This window comes from Microcaecilia unicolor, chromosome 5 (assembly GCF_901765095.1).
Source record: "Microcaecilia unicolor chromosome 5, aMicUni1.1, whole genome shotgun sequence".
Classification (NCBI taxonomy): domain Eukaryota; kingdom Metazoa; phylum Chordata; class Amphibia; order Gymnophiona; family Siphonopidae; genus Microcaecilia; species Microcaecilia unicolor.
Window position 1 is genome coordinate 287153226 of NC_044035.1, and position 20229 is coordinate 287173454.

The 20229-nt window shown below is 40.0% G+C and overlaps 1 protein-coding gene across 1 annotated transcript in view; it reads left to right on the top strand.

Annotated features, from left to right (window-relative positions):
* The window catches only part of LOC115470753 (ephrin type-A receptor 6), a 426374-nt gene that overhangs the window by 255429 nt on the left and 150716 nt on the right, over positions 1–20229 (top strand). Inside the window, exon 8 of the mRNA XM_030204259.1 lies at positions 6117–6302. Coding sequence (XP_030060119.1) covers positions 6117–6302 — 186 coding nt within the window. The remainder of the gene's footprint in view (positions 1–6116; positions 6303–20229) is intronic.

The following is a 20229-nucleotide window of genomic DNA, read 5'->3' on the forward strand; positions in this document are numbered from 1 at the left end:
TGTTAAAATTGTTTTTTAGAAATAATCAGTTACAGATTTCTGATTACTGGCACGGAAAAGTTATCACAGATTACTGATTGCTTTCCAACAGAGTAATCTATTACTGGTTTCATGGGGATTGGTTTTGGGCTACAGAGAGGTACACACTTTCGGTAGCTGGGAACAGAACTGAGTCACCGTGTGACTGTCACATAAAACTTTTTACTGTTGAACACACTGAGAGGCGTACTTAATTGTATCAACAAATAAATCCTTAAAATTGCAAACCTAAGACCAATATTATTCTTTTCCAATAATTTTAATGGCAGATTCTTTGTATTTGGAGAAGTGACATGGCCTAATATAGCAACTAATGCCAGAGCAATGCAGTATTTAGAGGAAAATAGTGTCTTCTCATAGCCTAGCTGTATTGTTTGTTTGTGTGGCTCCATGCCAGAATGTAGCACATCAGGAATACGCCAAAGTGTGTTACACTGTGGCGGAAAGCAGCCCTGGCACATCTCTAAACAACTTGGCAAGGTACAGAGAGGAATGGAAGGAAGCCAGAGTTTCACATAACCTCATGTTCAGGTGTTTTCTTTCAGCAAAATATGCACACAAAAAAAAACCTCCAAAGAAACAAGGAATAATTAGCTTCTACAGTGAATTGTTTTCCGTTCATTATGTATTTTCTCCTTTGTCTACATCTGATACTGCTGTATAGTGAATTAAAAGTGATTTTCGGTCACAAATGCATTAAATTCATTATCTGCAAAAGCACTCTACTTTCACAAATCTCAGTGGTAACAGTTGGAAATGTTGAGTAGAGTCTCAGTTATCAGCTCTCATCAGGGCACCCAGGCATCAGGTACAGAGGAATCAGGCAGACAAAGGAAAGGATGTTCTCAGCTACTGTGGGAATTATGCAATTTACACCATTCCCGAATGCCGCTACTCAGCCTACCAAGGACCGAGGGCCACACAGGAGAGCTCACTAATTACTAATATAAATATCAGGACCAATGACTATTCTGTATTGTGCATGAAGAAGGAGAAGATGTTCAAATACAAACAATTTGCAATTAGAGATCAAGAAAATATGAAGGAAAGACACAGAAATTGATCCAATTGTTTTGGGGACCTCCGACCTGATTGAAAAGAATGTTCAAATGGAGCTTGACATATTGTCCATCTAAGCACATCGCATGAACTCCAGGAGTCTCTTTTTTGGCACAATGCAAAGGATGAGACAAGAATTAGCAGTAACAGAAAGCCAATCTGAGTCAGACTGGGGTCCATCAAGCCCAGATCCTGTCTCCAGCAGTGGACAGTCTGTATCACAAGTACTCAGCAGATCCCCAAAATTAGATCCAGTTTATCATATCTCCTTTCAAGGGATAAGTGGTAGCTTTCCCAAGTCTACCCGGTTTATTATTTGTATGGACTTTTCACACAGGATCTTTACCAAACCTGTTTTGAACCCAGGTATGTTAGTCATTTTGACCACATCCTCCAGCAATAGATACCACAGCTTAATTATATGCTGTGTGAAAAAAAATACTCCCTACGACTTCTTTTCAGTTTGTTAGTTGTTGGCTTCATAGAGTGTCATCTTCTTTCCAAGCCGTTTGGAAAAGTAAACACCATTCCATATTCAACAATTCCACCTCACTCATAATTTTATAATCTTCTGTCATATCCCCTCCCAGTAGACTCTTTTCCAGGCTATGAGACCCTCATCTTCATTTTTGTCACCCTTCTCTAAACATTTTCTACTTCTGCTATATCCTTTATGAGATTGGGTGACTAGAACTACACACAATATTCAAGGTGTAGTCATAAATCATGTTCTTAATTTTGTTCTCTGTTTTTTTTTAATACTTCCTAACATTCTATTTGTTTAAGGGAGTCCGTGGAACACTAGGTTGAAAATTTCAATGACTCCAAGATCTGTATCATGGTTTGGAGACTCCTAACTTAACACCCAGTATTTTATACCTATGATCGAAGATTATTTCACTCTATTTACATCACTTTATATATTGTTTAGATGCCAAATCGCTTCACAATCCTCTACCATTTGAACAACTTTAAATTATATGTTGTCTCTTCATTGCTCCTTTCTCAGATCATTTATGAATATATTAAATAGCACCAAGTCCCAGGCACAGAAGTCATCCCTCTCATGGTATATGCAAAAAACAACATATTCACAGATATTACTGTCATCAGAGATAAGTAATACACTATTCAACTGCTCTGTTCAGTCTCTGAGTCCCATTTATGGAATAAATTTCCTTAAGCAGTTGAATGCTTGGCTATTGAATAAGGCTTTTAACTTGATGTAAGTGAGTTGAGTTTCAGGAGGCCAGAAATTAGAATTTTATGGATTAATATTGGGTTGTACGGGTCATTTGTGAAAAGCAATTCTATAAGCTGGCACCTAAATGTTGGCAGTAGTAGTGTATCTAGCAACACTTATGCATGTGACCGACATCAGTAATTGGCAGTTACACACATAGGGCTAGATTCTATATATTACACCTAAAAAATCATCGCCAAAAAAATGCCTAGGCGTATTCTATAGTACGCCTAAATTTAGGTGCAGTTTATAGAATATGTCTAGTGCTCATCCACGTGACTAAATTTAGTCACAAGCCAGTACACCAAGGATAAATGCCTATGCCTAAATTAAGCACGGACCAGGTGTATTCAATAACAGTGCACATAGGTTTTAGAAATGCCCATGGCCCGCCATTCCACGCCCATGGCAATGCCCCTTTTTCAACTATGCGCCTTAGAATTTACATGCATTACTTTACAGAATATGCTTAGACAGTTGTGTGCCAATTAGTGTCAATAATTGGTTGTTCATTGGAAATTATCAGTACTGATTGGTGTGTTAGTTAATTAAGTTGTGTGTGCAAATCCAGAAAACGACCGGGGGATAAGTTCTAGGTATTACTCTGTAAACAATACGCCTAAATCACTTAGCAAACAACTGTGAGGGGAATGTACACATGGGCAAAGAATGGGCATGTCATGAACTTGTCACCAAATAATATGCGCAACTTATACAATTGTGTTTCTTGCATGGTGAACTTAGGCGCACCCACCCACTTACACGAGACTTTGACTACTCATAATTAGTCATGCCTAACTTTTGTCCCACCAATGAGGTTCTGTGCTAATATTTTATAATGGCTATGTGCACCCTTAATAACATTATGGATTTTGATATTTAAGAAAACAATGTTAATACTAAGGATATAGTTTTCTTGCATATTTAACAAAGTAATGCCTATTGTTTTCCGGAGATGGAAAGGCAGTAGAACGAGAGGGCATAAAATGAGATTGAAGGGGGGCAGACTCAAGAAAAATGTCAGGAAGTATTTTTTCACGGAGAGGGTGGTGGATGCTTGGAATGCCCTCCCGCTGGAGGTGGTGGAGATGAAAACGGTAACAGAATTCAAACATGCGTGGGATAAACATAAAGGAATCCTGTTCAGAAGGAAGGGATCCTCAGGAGCTTAGCCTAGAATGGGTGGCAGCAGTGGCGTTCCTAGCCTGGATGACACCCAGGGCGAATCGCTGATGCGCCCCCCCAGGTGTAGCGTGCCCCCCCTCGAAATGACACCTCCCCCCCCGGCGAAATGACACCCCCCGGGTGCATGCCACTGGGGGGGGTTCCGCGGCGCGCGCCTGTCGGCTCCAAGTTCGCTAACATCACTCGTTCGCTGCAGCTCCCTCTGTCCCGGAACAGGAAGTAATCTGTTCCGGGGCAGAGGGAGCTGCAGCGAACGAGCGAAGTTAGCGAACTCAGAGCCAACAGGCGTGCGCTGCAGCACCCCCCAGCGGCGTGCACCCGGGGCGGACCACCCCCACCGCCTCCCCTTGGTATGCCACTGGGTGGCAGAGCCAGTGGTTGGGAGGCGGGGCTAGTGCTGGGCAGACTTATACGGTCTGTGCCAGAGCCGGTGGTGGGAGGCAGGGCTGGTGGTTGGGAGGCGGGGATAGTACTGGGCAGACTTATATGGTCTGTGCCCTGAAAAAGACAGGTACAAATCAAGATAAGGTATACACAAAAACTAGCACATATGAGTTTATCTTGTTGGGCAGACTGGATGGACCGTGCAGGTCTTTTTCTGCCATCATCTACTATGTTACTATATGTTACTATGTTTTGTGTTAAATTTTAACAAGTTATAGGACAAATTTATGTACTGTTTGAATTTACAAGATCTTTTAAATGCAGGTTGGGGACGGGGATAGGAAAGAAAACTGTGAGCATGATTAAGGGATGGTAGCAATATGATGGGGATGGGGTAGAGACGGAAAAGAATTGACTGGGTGTGGCAAATCAGATTATATTCTCTTGTGTATAATAATTGTGTATAATTTATGTGTGAACACTAACACCAACCATAGAGATGGTGTGTTTGCATCTAAATGCCATAGATGTGCATGTAAAATAATATTCTCTAAGTCACATGTGTGTGACTCCTACCCATGCTCTGTACAGATTCTGCCTACATGCATGTTCACTTGCAAATACGTGCTAAGTAAGATATGGAAGAGTGTGTAGATGGAATTTTGGTATTTACATGTGCACATGCACAATTAAATGCATATATGTTATTACTCTAATCATTTACATACATAATTGGCACATACATTTTTAGCACCCACTTAGAATTACCCCCATATCCATAGATTCTATATAGTGCAGTAGATTTAGGCACTGAAATCAGCACGGATTCTATAACACTGCTTGTAACTTAATTGGCTTAGCAATGAGAACAGCACTTAAGAAATAATGAGCTCTAATTGGCACTGATTAGAATTTAGGCACACAACTTGCTATGCATATTCTGTATAGATGTACTGAACTTCTAAGACATGGAGGCAAAAAGGTGCATGGTTATGGGTGGGAAATGGGCTTTTCATGGGCGTTCTGAAATTTAGGTGCCTAGTTCTAGAATATGGCCCAGTGCACATAAATCTACCTGCTGGGATTTACACCAGGTTTTCGTTGTCGTAAATGGATGTGCGCAGATATGGGCACTGAAATATCAAATAAGCATATTCTATAATTGGCACATAAATCTAGGTGCCAATTATAGAATATGCACTGATTTTAGCGCCAAATCTCCTCCATATTGGCTGAATACTGTCACCATATTTAGGGGTCCTTTTACTAAGCTGTGGTAGAAAGTGGTCTTAGCACACTGTTATGTGGGTTTTCTCCCACACACTAAGGCTGTTCTTACCACAACCTAAAAATGGCTGATTTTCCGAATTAATGGCCATGCGCTAGTTACTATTAGCATGCAGCATTACCAACAATTAGTGCATTTTAAGGGCTCATGTGCTAATCCCATGCTAATCAGTATGCGGTATTGTGTCTGCGTTAACTGATTTGCACTGCCGCACCCACTTTCTGTGCCAGACACGCCCCCTTGGCCAAAAAATTAAAAAAGAAACATTTTTGTGTATGGGTAGTGTGCATGCATTTGAAATTTACCATGGGACACCTCTGTGCACCCTGTGGTAAGCCCTTTTATGCTGTGGTAAATGCAAGCTAGCACATGCCGGTTTAGTAAAAACACCCCTTACAGAGACCATGGCAAGCATCGTCTGCATATACCAGTAATCAATTCCACCATCTATCCAGATAGCTGCACTGAACATCCATGTATTTTTTAAAATTCTGTGACTATTGTTTTAAACAAATGTTCACCCAGGTGTTTGAAATACATTTATTGAAAGAAAGGTATAAATATATTTTTAAATGTTTTCTTTATTTGCTTTTGAGTATCAGTTTATCTAAAAATGGAATAAGCAGACCAGAAATGTGAGAGAAATTCATAACATTTGTACTCAGAGAAATGCCTAATTATCTAATTTCCAGCTATGTAATTCTCACCCTCACCAGATTGATATAAATCATACTAGTATTATGTCCCACCTATGTTTTCCACTGTTTCTACCCCATTCAAACCTAAATTAAGTAAAGTAAACATGTCAAAAATACATCAATTTTTTTTTTTTTTTTTGTTCCAGCAATTTTTACAGAAACTCTGAGTGGCTACAAATTGTTCTAGCTGATTGCTGGATGTGTTATATTTTGTTTGCAGGTGAATTTGGAGAAGTGTGCAGTGGGCGGCTAAGGACTCCAGCAAAGCGGGAGATACCAGTTGCCATCAAAACCTTGAAAGGGGGTTACATGGAGCGCCAGCGGAAGGATTTCCTCAGGGAAGCTAGCATCATGGGACAGTTTGATCACCCAAACATTATCCGTTTGGAAGGCGTTGTTACAAAAAGTAAGTGAATTAGCTATAGCTTACTGGGTAAATCACAGCTGTTAGAAAAGCAATTTGCCTAGTTGAGCATCTCCCTTGGCTTTTCTATCACTGTTCCATAAGCATTCAAATGTTCATACCCAAAATGAATAGTGAACTCTCACCCCATCTTTCCCATGTCCTCTCAACTTTTCTTGTACCATTCCCTTCACATCTGTTCCAAGCATGTTCAAAATACGTTATAGTGCTTGCCTTCAGTAGCTCCATTGCTAGACAATTTCAGGCCTTCTCAGCTTCCTGTTGGATTATAAGATGAATACTTAATATAACATTCAGATCTCTTCCATGTCCTATTACCAAATTTTGTAGTATCCTACACAGCCACTACACTTCATGAGGCTATGACCTCCAATGGTTACTCGCAAGGCCAGCTCACTCCTTTCAGAATTGCCCTTCTACTATAGAAACAGAAGTATAGAAACATGTAAGCAGAGAAAGACCATATGGCCTATCCAGTCTTCCCATCCATGTCATCTACTCTTCCTATCACTCCCTTACAGAACCTATGCACTTGTCCCATGCTCTCTGATACTGTTTTAGTTTACACTACTTCCACCTTTAGGCCATTCCACGATTTCAGCACCATTTTCATGAAGAAGTATTTCCTTAGGTTACTTGTGAGTCTGTCCCCTTTCACCTTCATCCTATGCCCCCTCATTCCAGAGCTTCCTTTCAATTGAAAGAGACTCGCCTTCTGTGCATTTATGCTGCATAGGTATTTAAATGTCTCTATCATCTCCCCTCTCCTGCCTTTTTCCCAAAGAATACATATTGAGATCTTTAAGTCTGTCCTCATACACTTTGCAATTTAGAACTAAATTCTATATAAGTTGCCTAAAATTAGACACTAGGGGCCCTTTTACTTAGGTGTGTTAATGGATTTAGCATGTGCTAATGATGATGCTCATTATATTCCTATGGGCATCTTATAATTTAACATGCACTAATCATTAGTGCATGCTAAATCTGTTAGCGCACCTTAGAAAAGAGACTCCTAGGATGCTGTGCACTAAGCAGAAATTCTATATTGCCAATTACATGCTTAATTGCTATTATACAATACTATCACCTCAGCATTTACGCTTAAATTTATGCTAGATAAGTTTCTATGAAAGTCATTCTATAAAGAGCCATCTAGTTTTAGGAGGTAGGAAGGCAGATAAAAGAGAGTATTCCAGTCATTTATGTGTTTAAGTGGCACTTACATGCGTGAATGACCTCTCATAGAACACCACATAGTAGAAAAATATGCACCATACTGTGGGAGCACATATCTTGCTGGTGGGTATGAACATGGACAGAGCACACAGATACACATGTAAACTTTAAAATTCTATCGCTTACACACGTGTGTTAATGACAGTACCGTGAGCTGCCGTGAGAGGTCATGGCAGCCATTTTAGACCGGTGCTACTAGGGACAGGAACAAGGGGGCTTCACTCATGCCCCAACGACGACTGCTGCACCACTAGGTATACAGGTAGGCCCAGGGAGGCCTACCTGGATGGTTTGAAGGGTTGGGGGGTTCTGGGGGCTTTGTTCTGTGTGCTTAGGGAGGGACAGGGAGGAGGAACCATTGTTGGGGATGATGGCGGGGTTTAGAGTAATGTAAAAACAAATTAAAACAGTGTTATGCGGGTCCCAACCCAATATTCAGCCAGGGCCACATAATTCTTATATGACCATGGCTGAATATCGGCCAGACCTGCATAAGCTCTGGGTGGCCAGGCCGCCCAAAATTATCCCTGATATACAGTGCCAGTGCCTGGACATGACTCAGCATTTAATATTTGGGGATAATTTAGCTGGTGATGATCAGCTTTTAAATAAACACTTACCATTGCCTGCTGAATATCAAGGGATATACATTTTACACATCTATAGGAAAGGAAAAAAAAATAAACATTTTTTGAATATTAAGAATGTGTTTTTGTTTGAAATGAGAAGACTCAATGATTTTTTTTATTTAATTTACTTTGAGTAAAATGAAAGAAAACAAATGAAAGAGTCCTTGTACTAAGTGTTGATTTACACTAACATGTGCTTCCCACTCACCAAAATGCAGTGCTGCAAGACAGGTTCATGCTTCCGGCAGTAGTTCAGGCATCTCTGCATGCTTTCTTGGCACTAAAAAATACTTTATACTGTACATGCATGGTTTTCTTCTTTCCTATCCGGACAGTCTTTCTCTGCATCTGTCCACTCATCTGTTTTTTTTACATAAGTACACAAGTATTGCCATACTGGGAAAGGCCAAAGGTCCATCAAGCCCAGCATCCTGTTTACAACAGTGGCCAATCCAGGTCACAAATACCTGGCAAGATCCCAAAAAGTACAAAACATTTTATACTGCTTTTCCCAGAAAGGGTGGATTTTCCCCATGTCCATGCATCACTTTGCACTTGCTCACATTAAACGTCATCTGCCATTTAGACGCCCAGTCTCCCAGTCTCGTAAGGTCCTCTTGTAATTTTTCACAATCCTCCTGCGATTTAACGACTTTGAATAACTTTGTGTTACCAGCAAATTTAATTACCTCACTAGTTACTCCCATCTCTAGGTCATTTATAAATATGTTAAAAAGCAGCGGTCCCAGCACAGAGCCCTGGGGAACCCCAATAACTACCCTTCTCCACTGAAAATACTGACCATTTAACCCTACTCTCTGTTTTCTTTCTTTTAACCAGTTTTTAATCCACAGTAGAACACTACCTCGTATCCCATGACTCTCCAAATTCCTCTGGAGTCTTTCATGAGGTACTTTGTCAAACACCTTCTGAAAATCCAGATACACAATATCAACCGGCTCACCTTTATCCACATGTTTGTTCACCCCTTCAAAGAAATATAGTAGATTGGTGAGGCAAGATTTCCCTTCACTAAGTCCATGTTGACTTTGTCTCATGAATGATGTACCTCTCGCTATTTGGTCTGAATCTTCCTTTAAGAAATTCAAAACTTTACTCAAATCTGTTGCATTTTTGAGGGGTTCGGTGTTAATGTTTTTCTTGACTGGGGGATAATGTATAAAATATGATTTTTTTTTCTAAGTATTGCGTGTTTTCTGGCTTGTATGTTATCCTTACTATCCTAATGGAATTCTTGTTTTTGTCTCTTTTCTATCTGTTTTTGTTGTTTTTATATATCGTGTAAACCGCCCTGACCTGTTCAGATAGAGCAGTATAACAAATTTTAAAAACATAAACATAAACTTATATTAAATGCTTCTAAGACTACCGTTTGTTGAGTAACTGGATTTCATCATCAACCCCCTATTTCCCCACACTCTTCAATATCTCTATGTCTTTGGACTCTTCTTTTCATTATTTGGGGGTTATCATTGACTCTCACCTCTCTTTCAAGCACCAGGTATCCCATGCTGCCACAAAATGGCTTTTTCTGGTTACTACTACTACTACTACTTAACATTTCTAGAGCGCTACTAGGGTTACGCAACGCTGTACAGTTTAACAAAAGGACAGTCCCTGCTCAAAACAGCTTACAATCTAATAGGCAAAATGTCAAGTGGGGGCAGTCTAGATTTCCTGAATAGAGGTATGGTGGTTAGGTGCCGAAGGCGACATTGAAGAGGTGGGCTTTGAGCAAGGCTTTGAAGATGGACAAGGAGGGGGCCTGGCGTATGGGCTCAGGGAGTTTATTCCAGACATAGGGTGAGGCGAGGTAGAAAGGGCAGAGCCTGGAGTTGGCGGTGGTGGAGAAGGGTACTGAAAGGAGGGATTTGTCTTGAGAGCGGAGGTTACGGGTAGGAACGTAAGGGGAGATGAGGGTAGAGAGGTAAGGAGGGGCTGCAGATCGAGTGCATTTGTAGGTTTATAGGAGAAGCTTGAACTGTATGTGGTACCTGATCGGAAGCCAGTGAAGTGACTTAAGGAGAGGAGTGATATGAGTATATCGGTCAAGGCAGAAGATAAGACGTGCAGCAGAGTTCTGAACGGACTGAAGGGGGGATAGATGGCAAAGTGGAAGGCCAGTGAGGAGTAGGTTGCAGTAATCAAGGCGAGAGGTCATGAGAGAGTGGATGAGAGTTTGGGTGGTATGCTCAGAGAGGAAAGGGCGAATTTTGCTAATGTTATAGAGGAAGAAGCAACAGGTCTTGGCAATCTGCTGGATATGCGCGGAGAAGGAGAGGGAGGAGTCGAAGATGACTCCGAGGTTGCGGGCAGATGAGACGGGAATGATGAGGGTGTTGTCAACTGAGATAGAGAGTGGAAGGAGAGGAGAAGTGGGTTTGGGAGGGAAGACAGTAAGCTCGGTCTTGGCCATGTTCAGTTTCAAGTGGCCGTTGGACATCCAGGCAGCGATGTCGGATAAGCAGGCCGATACTTTGGTCTGGGTTTCTGCAGTGATGTCTGGTGTGGAGAGATAAAGCTGGGTGTCATCAGCATAAAGATGATATTGGAAACCATGAGAGGAGATTAGGGAGCCCAGGGAAGAGGTGTAGATTGAAAAAAGAAGGGGTCCAAGGACAGATCCCTGGGGAACTCCAACAGAGAGCGGGATGGGAGTGGAGGAAGAACCATGAGAATGTACTCTGAAGGTACGGTGGGAGAGATAAGAGGAGGACCAGGAGAGTAGCGACTTAAACCTAGGCACACCGGATTCACACCGTTAATAAGTATTTAAATGTTGCCTCTTTGCATACACTGATTCATACGTTTATTATTTCCCGATTAGATTATTGTATCACCATCTGTGTTGGTATTTCCCAAATTCACCTTCGTCAGCTTCAGACATTGCAAAACTCAGCTGTCTATTTCTTGCTGCAAGCTAAAAAGTATGATCACGTTGCCTCTCTGTTTCTGAAACTACATTGGCTCCCCCATCCTACCAGCCCTGGTTTAAAATATTGGTCCTTACTCACAAGGTTCTGCACTCAGGTTGTCCTCTTTATCTTTCCATAGTAATTATTCCTTACACCCCTGTTCCCTCCATTTCCTTGATGTTCATCGCTTAGTTATTCCATCTGTAAGGCAAGCGTACTATGAATGAACTAGATCCTCAGCAATTTTCTTCCAGGCACCTAGCCTTTGAAACGACCTTCCTCCTCACATTGGATCCAAGCTTCCCCTGCCTAGGTTTAAGTCGCTACTAAAAAGTCATTTTTCAGACTTGTATTTTATCTACCAATGAACTGATTACCTGTGTGAGCAGTGCAATACTACATGTTGCCAAATGTTTCTGTATCCCTTCTCTGATTTTACATCTATTATTTATAGTATATAGTTTTCTTGTCATAACCGACTCCCTTATTTAATTGGCATTCCTTTCTGTCTTTTATACTGATTTTATGTAAACCGTTTTGACCTTGTTTAAGTTTAGGTGGTATATCAAACTGTGAAATAAATAAAAACAAACATTGTCACACGCCAACCAATTAGTGCATGGCTAGCGCTTGAACCCTTTCCGCTTACTAAATAGGTGTCAGTAAGGGCTCACACGCTAATTGGTAAAAATTAGTATGTAGCCATTGATACAAAAATAGAAATGTGCCCATTTTGCAGCCATGCTAAAATTGGCCTCAGCATGTGAGGAAACCCACACGCTATTCATAGTGCATGGCCTCTTTTAGTGCAGCTTAGTAAAATACCCCTAAATTTCATTCATTTTCAATTAAATTTTCAAAATAGAAAAATACAGTCCAGCCTAGGTCTCTCCCTAGTCCCCCCCCCCCCCCCCCCAAACAAAAAGTAATACAACTCGTGATTTCAGTTTTTTTTTTAAAGCCATACCTTGGGCTTTCTACCACACTTCCTGAACCTCCATCACTTAATCATTTAGCTACGGTCCAAAGGTAACAAGAGCAGTTTCCAGTTGCTTCTGCCTTCTCAGTGCCATGTTTCAAACTGGCATCAATCAACTTGAGGTTAGCGCCATTTTGAATTAGGACCAAAAGAAGCAACTAGGGATAGTTCTTGCCCCTCTTTTACCCATGAAGGACTAGATTCTGTAAATGGCACCCAAAGCCAAAAAAAAAAAAGCACCAAGCGCTAGTCTATAAACGGCGCTCGAGTCGAACGCTGTTTATAGAATAGCGCTTAAAGCCGGGATCAGGATCCAATTTTGGATGTGAGGATGTATACCATCTGTTCTGCCATCTGTGTGCTTTCTTGAATTACTGCTGTTGGTTAGAACTGTTCCTGGATAAATGTATTATTTTTATGAACAAGTTTTTTATGTGATTGACTGGATACTTTTGCCCTTGATGCAGCCTTTTGATAAGGCAAAATGTGATCACGTTGGGCTCTATGGCATTTTTACCCATTGGAATAAAGTTCTCTAACACTTTAAGACATGTATGGTCCACCTGACAAGCATTCATCTTTATTTTAGTTAAAGTATGATCTTCTTTATATATATATATATAATTTGTATATTTTATGTAATTTTAGTTTGAATTTGTATAATTCATCTTTTATATTTTTATATGTTCAAAATGTATGTGTTTTTTTATCATTGGATTCTGTTATGTTTCTAATACTTGATTCTGCATGTGTTTTAGACCTCTGAGGCAGGCACTGGTGAGCACCAAAACATGGCCTGTGTTGGGTCACTTTCAATAAAGACTGTACCATCGTTCCAGTTCTGGAGGCCCTTTTATTCTTTGTCTTTGTTGCTATATTTTGTGGACTGCTAACCAGGTAGATACGACAGCATAAAAAGCAGATAGGATGCCCGGATATATATGTGGGTTCCGGCACTGAAAATTGGCCAGCACCCACATAACCTCAGAGTACACTGACGACCCCAGATATTCAATACCGGTTCCTGGACATGTTCTGTTATTAAATATCTGGATCTAACGCAACGTGTGGCTGTTTAAAATCATTGACTACTCTGGGATGAATATTGCTCCCATCATTTACAAAAGCAACTTCCTGTTTTGCTCACTGTTCTATTGAGTAAGCTTCCCTAATCAATCAGTGGTACCATTAATTGGATTACTATATTCTTGAAATGTTGGTAAGGTAGCTATTATTTGCTTTCGCACAGTAGTCCAAGGATTTTGTATAAGTTCATAATTAACTTGCTAATTAAAAAGAGAGTTTAATTAAAGCAAAAGCACTGCCACCTTAAAGACAGCTTTTTCATTAAAATACTCAAATTCAGGCTAAAGTTGTATAACAAAATGTGAGATGAATTAATTTCCTAGTATCCTAGCTTTTCTGTAACACGTCCAAAGATGCTAATAATTTGGAGGCATTCTTTGCTCTTATAGTGGGAATGGACGTATTGAATGTGGGAATGGACATATTGAAAGATATTTCTAAATGGACATTACTGATTGCAAGGGTATTTTTCATAGCTATTGCCATGGCTAAAAAAGCATTTCACCCATGTTGATCAGCTATCTAAATATTGTTCAAGTTACACCTGAATAAAATTATGTGTCCATACTTTTTACCACACTGTAGTGAATGATTCTTAGGGTATGGTAGAGTGTAGGAGAAATACATCATGAAGGAGTTTTAGGGTACAGTAGTATAGGAGAAGACATTGTGAAGGATTCTTAGGATAGGGTACGAGTGTAGGAGAAGACATCATGTGTTGTTTTAAATTTTAAAGACTTGCAGGCTCTATTTACTAACGTGCATTACTGGTTAATGTTCATTACTGCAATTTAGCGCATGTTAATGCAAACCTTATTTTTCTGAATGAGGCTCTGTTTACTAAGGAGTCCTTTTACAAAGGTGCTGAAAAATGGCCTGCGGTAGTGTAGGCATGGGTTTTGGGTGTGCGTAGGTCCATTTTTCAGCATGCCTATAAAGAAGGCCTTTTTTAAAATTTTTGACGAAAATGGACGTGTGACAAAATCAAAATTGGTGCACGTCCATTTTGAGCCTGAGACCTTACTGCCAGCCATTGACCTAGTGGTAGTCTCACGCAGTAACCATGCAGTAATGATCTACTGCATGGTTGGTCTTTACTGGCCACTTGGCACGCATCCGATATGCACATCCGAAAATTCAAATTATTTTTCAGACGTGCGTATCAGATCAAACGCCAAAATTGAAATTACCACAAGAGTCACGCGTTAGCCGGGCTGTAACTCCATTTTGGCGTGTGTTGGGTACGCGTAGGTGCTTTCACGTGGCCTAGTAAAAAGGTCCCTAAGAGTGCACATGAAGGGCAGTTCTATTACCTAGGAGTTCACATTTACACATGTTATAAGCCTTACTTTGAAAAGACTCTTACGATTAACAATGTTACGTTTAATTTAGAAAAACAGATTTGGGGTGTTATATATTGATGAACACCTTACTTTTGAATCATATGTAAACTCACTGATCAAGAAGGTATTTTATACAATGAAGAAATTAAGAAGGACTATATCTAGTTTTAATTATAATGCTTTTAGATCCATTGCTTTAGTCATTGCTTTTAGCCCACATTGATTATTGTAACACTTCATTTGTAGGGCTATCCAAAAGGCTGATTTAAAAATTATAAACTTTACAAAATACAGCAGCCCGATTAATTTATGCATCATCTAGATTTGAATGAGCTTTTCCATTGTTATTCAATTTTCATTGGCTTCCATTTAAAGCTTGCATTATTTTTAAATAATGTGCAAGGACTTTCCTTATTCTGTATTGGTCTTCCCCAGAGTATTTATCTGATTTGTATAATCTTACATATAGAAATGGGGCATTGTCAGATAGGCTTCCCAAATGTGTAAAATGTAATGTTTAATGGACTGGTTTTTTTTTTCAGTCTAAATGGTGGAATGCTCTACCACTAAATGTAAGGAAGTCTACTAATTACAAATCCTGCAGGAGTACTCTTAAAACTTATCTTTTTCAACTTTTTAATAATTGTTACATTTTCCTTACAATTGTAAGTTGTAGTTCTGGATATGCCCAGCTTCTTTAATTATAAACCACATAGAACTCAGTTGGGACTTTGCGGGGTATAAGCGCTTACTCCTAGTTTCTATATAAGGCACAGCAAATAGCATGCATTAAATTGGGGGCACACCCAACTTACATATGCTACTTAATTGAGTAATGAGCCAATCAGTGATGATAATTAGCTGATAACAACCACATTTGTGCTTCAAATTGCTGGCGCCTCCACTGTGCAATTCAGGAAGCAGCTGAAATCACTCTTTTTTACTAAGTCGTTGGAGTTGCGATGTAGGGGGCTGCTCACTGTTTAATGTTAGTTGCTGTGCTTTAGGGAGTCTTTTACAAAGGCACACTAGTGTAAAAAATACTTAAAATTAAAAGCAAAATGAGTTTTCCACATGTACTCTAAAATATATTTCAAAATACTGGAAAATATCAAAAGGTGAAACAAAAACAATGAAATTATGGACAATAGATTATCAAAAATAGAATGAAATGCATAAGGGATAGATATATTTTGAATGAACAAAACTTTTAGGGCCCTGTTTACTAAGGTGCTCTAGAGTGTTTAGCATGTGCTAAAATTAACGTACGCTAAATGCTAGAGATACCCATATATTCCTACGGGTGTCTCTAGCATTTAGCGTGTGCTAATAACGCTAGCACACCTATAGTGTGGCTTAGCAAACAGGGCCCTTAGCCAGACCTGTACAGGTGTATGTGTCAAATTGTATATTTTCTTCCCTCTAACATCTGGAGAAATCAAGTAGCTGTAAAAAAAAAATAGCATCAAAATATAAGCCATCAACTCTAAAATCACAAAACTGAAAAGTCCTTTACCACACGTTAAGACTTGAGAAGGCAGTAAGTGCACCCATGATAACTGCACAAGTGATAGCACAGATGAAATGTAAAGTGATTCATATAGGAAAGAGTAACCCAAACTATAGCTACATGATGCAAGGTTCCACATTAGGAATCAATGCTCAGGAAAAGGATTTAGGTGTCATTGTTGATATGTTGAAACCCTCTGCTCAGTGTGCTGCAGACTGCTGCAGTAGGCCGGCGGTACTTCCTTTTTATCAAGTGGTAAGCTCGAATTGGACTTACCATCGCTTTGTAAAAGGGGTCCTGAACCACCTAAGTTTTTGCCACTCCCGTTTACCCAGAAATTTAATGCCGGAGCTCTGACATAACCTGGCATTGAATTTCCAGGGATAATACTGACGGTGGTCAGCAAATCACTAATCACTGCCAGTTTAATGTCAGGCCCCATATGCTTAATGCAATGTGCAGTCCAAGCCCATTGTCCACCCATAACCCACTCATTTCTTGTCCTATAACAAAGCATACAGTTAAATGCACAATGTTCTGTCCCCATGGTAACAGTTGCCACACTCTTGCTGTAACAGTGCACATTAATTCATGCATTAACTGCTCAATGAATTTTAGTAAAAGGATCCCCTAGTGAAGCACATCCTTCCCTCTGCTGTGAAATGAGGGGGTGCTAGTTTATAATTGAAATCAGAAGCAAACATACTGGAGATTATTTTTGACAGTGAATTTAGTAGGCAAGCCCACATTACAAATATTGTTTAAAGTCCTCCTTTTCCCCTTAAATATAGAAACATGCATGTATAAGAGAAACTAAAGAGATTTAATAATATAAATGAATAGTAATATCTACTACATTCATGCCAACTATAGCACAATATTGAAATCTCATGTTAAAGAGAAAAAGAAAGAAAAGAAAAAGGAGAGCCATAAACCCATTCCAAATCAATATCATTCTTCCATTACCATACTCATCTGCCTGCCATTTATATCAAAAATTGTATGCAGTAGATCACCAATGCTAATCAGACACATCATTAATCTTCACTTACCATTGTACTCAAAGTATATATATATATATATTAGTTCAAGCCTTTGTGCTTTTCTTCCAACTTTCTTTCTCTTTAAAGTGCACAAGGAGAGAGACTGGCCACAAAAGAGTAAATAAAACAAAAATACAACAGGATATGCCTAAAACATGCAGCATTATCTATAAATGACTGCATCTCATCCACTTCCACAAAGGACAGAGAGGCCCTTTTACTAAGCTGCATAGGCATCTACACATGTCCAATACACGTCAATTTGGAGATATTGCCCGGCTACCACGTTGCCCAATCAGTAATTCATTTTTGATGCACGTCCGCTACACGTGACAGAAAATAATTTTTCTTTTCTGGCACGTGGCGAAAATTGGGCGGCAACTCTGACTTGACGCGCATAGGCCATTGCCGCACAGTTAATGTGAGAGACTGGTGGTAAGGTCTCAGACCCAAAATGGACGTGTGCCAATTTTTAATTTGCCGCATGTCCATTTTTGGCAAAAATTTAAAAAAGACCTTTTTTACAAGCGTGCTGAAAAATGGATTTGCACGCGCCCAAAACACGTGCCTGCACTACCGCAGCCAATTTGTCAGCGCACCTTAGTAAAAGGACCCCAGAGTTTTGTTGTGGAAAGTTACACAGAACCTAGCCAGATACAACAGCCAAACTGGGTGCTCAAGTCAATTACAGGTCATTCTACTAAGCTGTGGTACGCACTAGCGCGCTTACCAGAACGTAAAAGGGTTTACCGTGGGATATGTTCAGGCATCCTGTGGTAAAATCTTAATGTGCATGTGCAAACCACATGCTAAAAAATTCCTATATTTTTCTCAAGGGGCGTATCTGAGGGTGGAGAGTGGGTGTGAGAACATGAATCAGTACAGCCACATTACTTTGCGCAAACTGATTTGTGCGGGATTAGCGCATGAGCCCTTACCACCTACAAAAGGGTGGCAGTTTTTTTTGTTAATGGCAGTGCACTAATGGTAAAATTAACACGTGGCAATTAATTACGAAAATGGAAACTCGACCATTTTCTGGCTGTGGTATAAATGGCCTTAGCATATGGGAAAGACCCGCGTAAGGGTATGCTAAGGCCACTTTTTACCGCAGTTAAGTAAAAGGACCCCATAGCTGCTATTGCATTCTCAGGAACCTCTTCAAACAGTCGTCACTGCCAAATCAGTTACTATAAAAATCATTTGTCCACTAAAAGAATAGAGATTTAATTCTTGCCATAGTAAGGAATCTAGAGCTTGGGGATATCTCAGTATTTTGTCCACAATAGGCACTGGGCACTGGATGGGTGTACTGTCTGAAAATTTTCATTGTGTGTCATTTCCCATGTTGTTCACAGAAATATTCATTTTGGGGGGGAGTGGGTTGGGCATTTTTACATAATGGGAAAAATTTCATTTGATGTACACTCTTCCAAAAGATTGTGCATTCTTTTGAAAGAGTGCACACTATTCACAAGGAGTGTGCACTCTTCATGAAGAATGTGCTCTCTTTCAGAAAGATTACACCCTCTGTACTCACAAAGAGTGCACACTTTCAGAACAAAACCAGTTAATTTGTAATCCAACTTGATATCTTGTAACAGTAAGTCCAGAGCTAAATTCAGGGATATGGTGTAAATCTTCTAATTAAATCTGTAAATCCTACAGCATGTACATATTTACAGGTCTTCCTGTCCTTTACCCATCCCTTATGGGTGGAACAGTCTAAGGTTGTGCCTGCAGCTCTGGTGCAACAAACAATCTTCTTTCTGGACGAGACTCCCTCATCCCATCTACTCTTTCGCCCAAACTGTACCTCACTGGGCTACTACCTTGAGCTCCAACAGACCTTGTTCTGCTCCTGGGCTGGGATACCCTACTTCCCTCCTGGAGGACTCCATCACTTCACAGTCACTGCTTTGACTGGCTGAAACCTCTCCTTTGGTCAGCCTTAGCTTCTTGAACCCATCCAGGACACCCCCCCCCCCTCCTCAAGTGTCCTGGTGGTGGTAGAGGCAACCAAAGACCTTGTGCTTTTCCCAACCACAACATTTATTAACTCTAAACTCCTCCCTTACTGTCATTCAACAACCAGGAAAATGGCTGAAAAATGTCCAAGTTTTGGGAACACCCAAATCTCACTGCCAACACACCCCCTTGTGATTTGGATGCACTGCATATGAATTGCATAGAAGACCATCTTGGTGGGTTTTGAAAATAGCAATTTGGACATTTTAGCAAACAAATCATCCATCTGCCTCTTTGTGCCTTTTGAAAATGAGCCCCCAAATGTTACGAATGAATGAATAAATAAATACAAAATATATACATTTAAAAATAAGTATGATGATCATTTTTAAAACAAAAAAGTTGATAGAATCACCTAGGAGCTGTTTTACTAAAGGCGTTAAGCTATTAATGTGTGGTTAGAGCCACTAACAGGCTACCAGTGAAGCACATTAAAGTATTTTGCGGTATTTTACCTGTTTGCCTGCACTAAGCCGTGTGTGTCATGGATGGAGAATGGACATTCCCATGTTATCCAACTAGCGTGTTATCTTTAGCACATGCTAACCGGATTATGTAGAGTTAATACGGGAGCACTTAGCACCTCCTAAATAGGAAGTGGTAAGTGCTCCTGCTTTAATTCTTTGCAGGTATGACATGGTAATGTGAGCATTAGGTCATGACCTGCAATTAAAACAAATGGAAAAGCTCTAAAAAATGCCATGTTCAATCTGGGTTAACATGTAGGAAAGTCCCACATTAACCCGTGTTAAATCCAGACTTTTCTGCATCTTAGTAAAACAGTTGCTTGTAGCTATTAATGATATTTTATTATGCAGATCATTTTTATATGCCTTTAAATAAACCCAGTCCCTACATAGCACAGGGATTAAGTACAGTTAGAACTAACAAATGACAACATGATACTTCTGTGCCTGAGCAGCATTTTGGAGATATCACAATCAATGAAACCACTAACAAGATGTCAGCTTTTGAACAGCCTAACAATGTGCTTTTCCTCACTGCTTATCATGTTGTATAGCAGAGCATAGCTGACATGGTTTTTACTGCTAACTGCACACCAAGAAAAGACAAACCCTGTGATTATAACTCTTGGAAGCCGTAGCAGCCATGCAA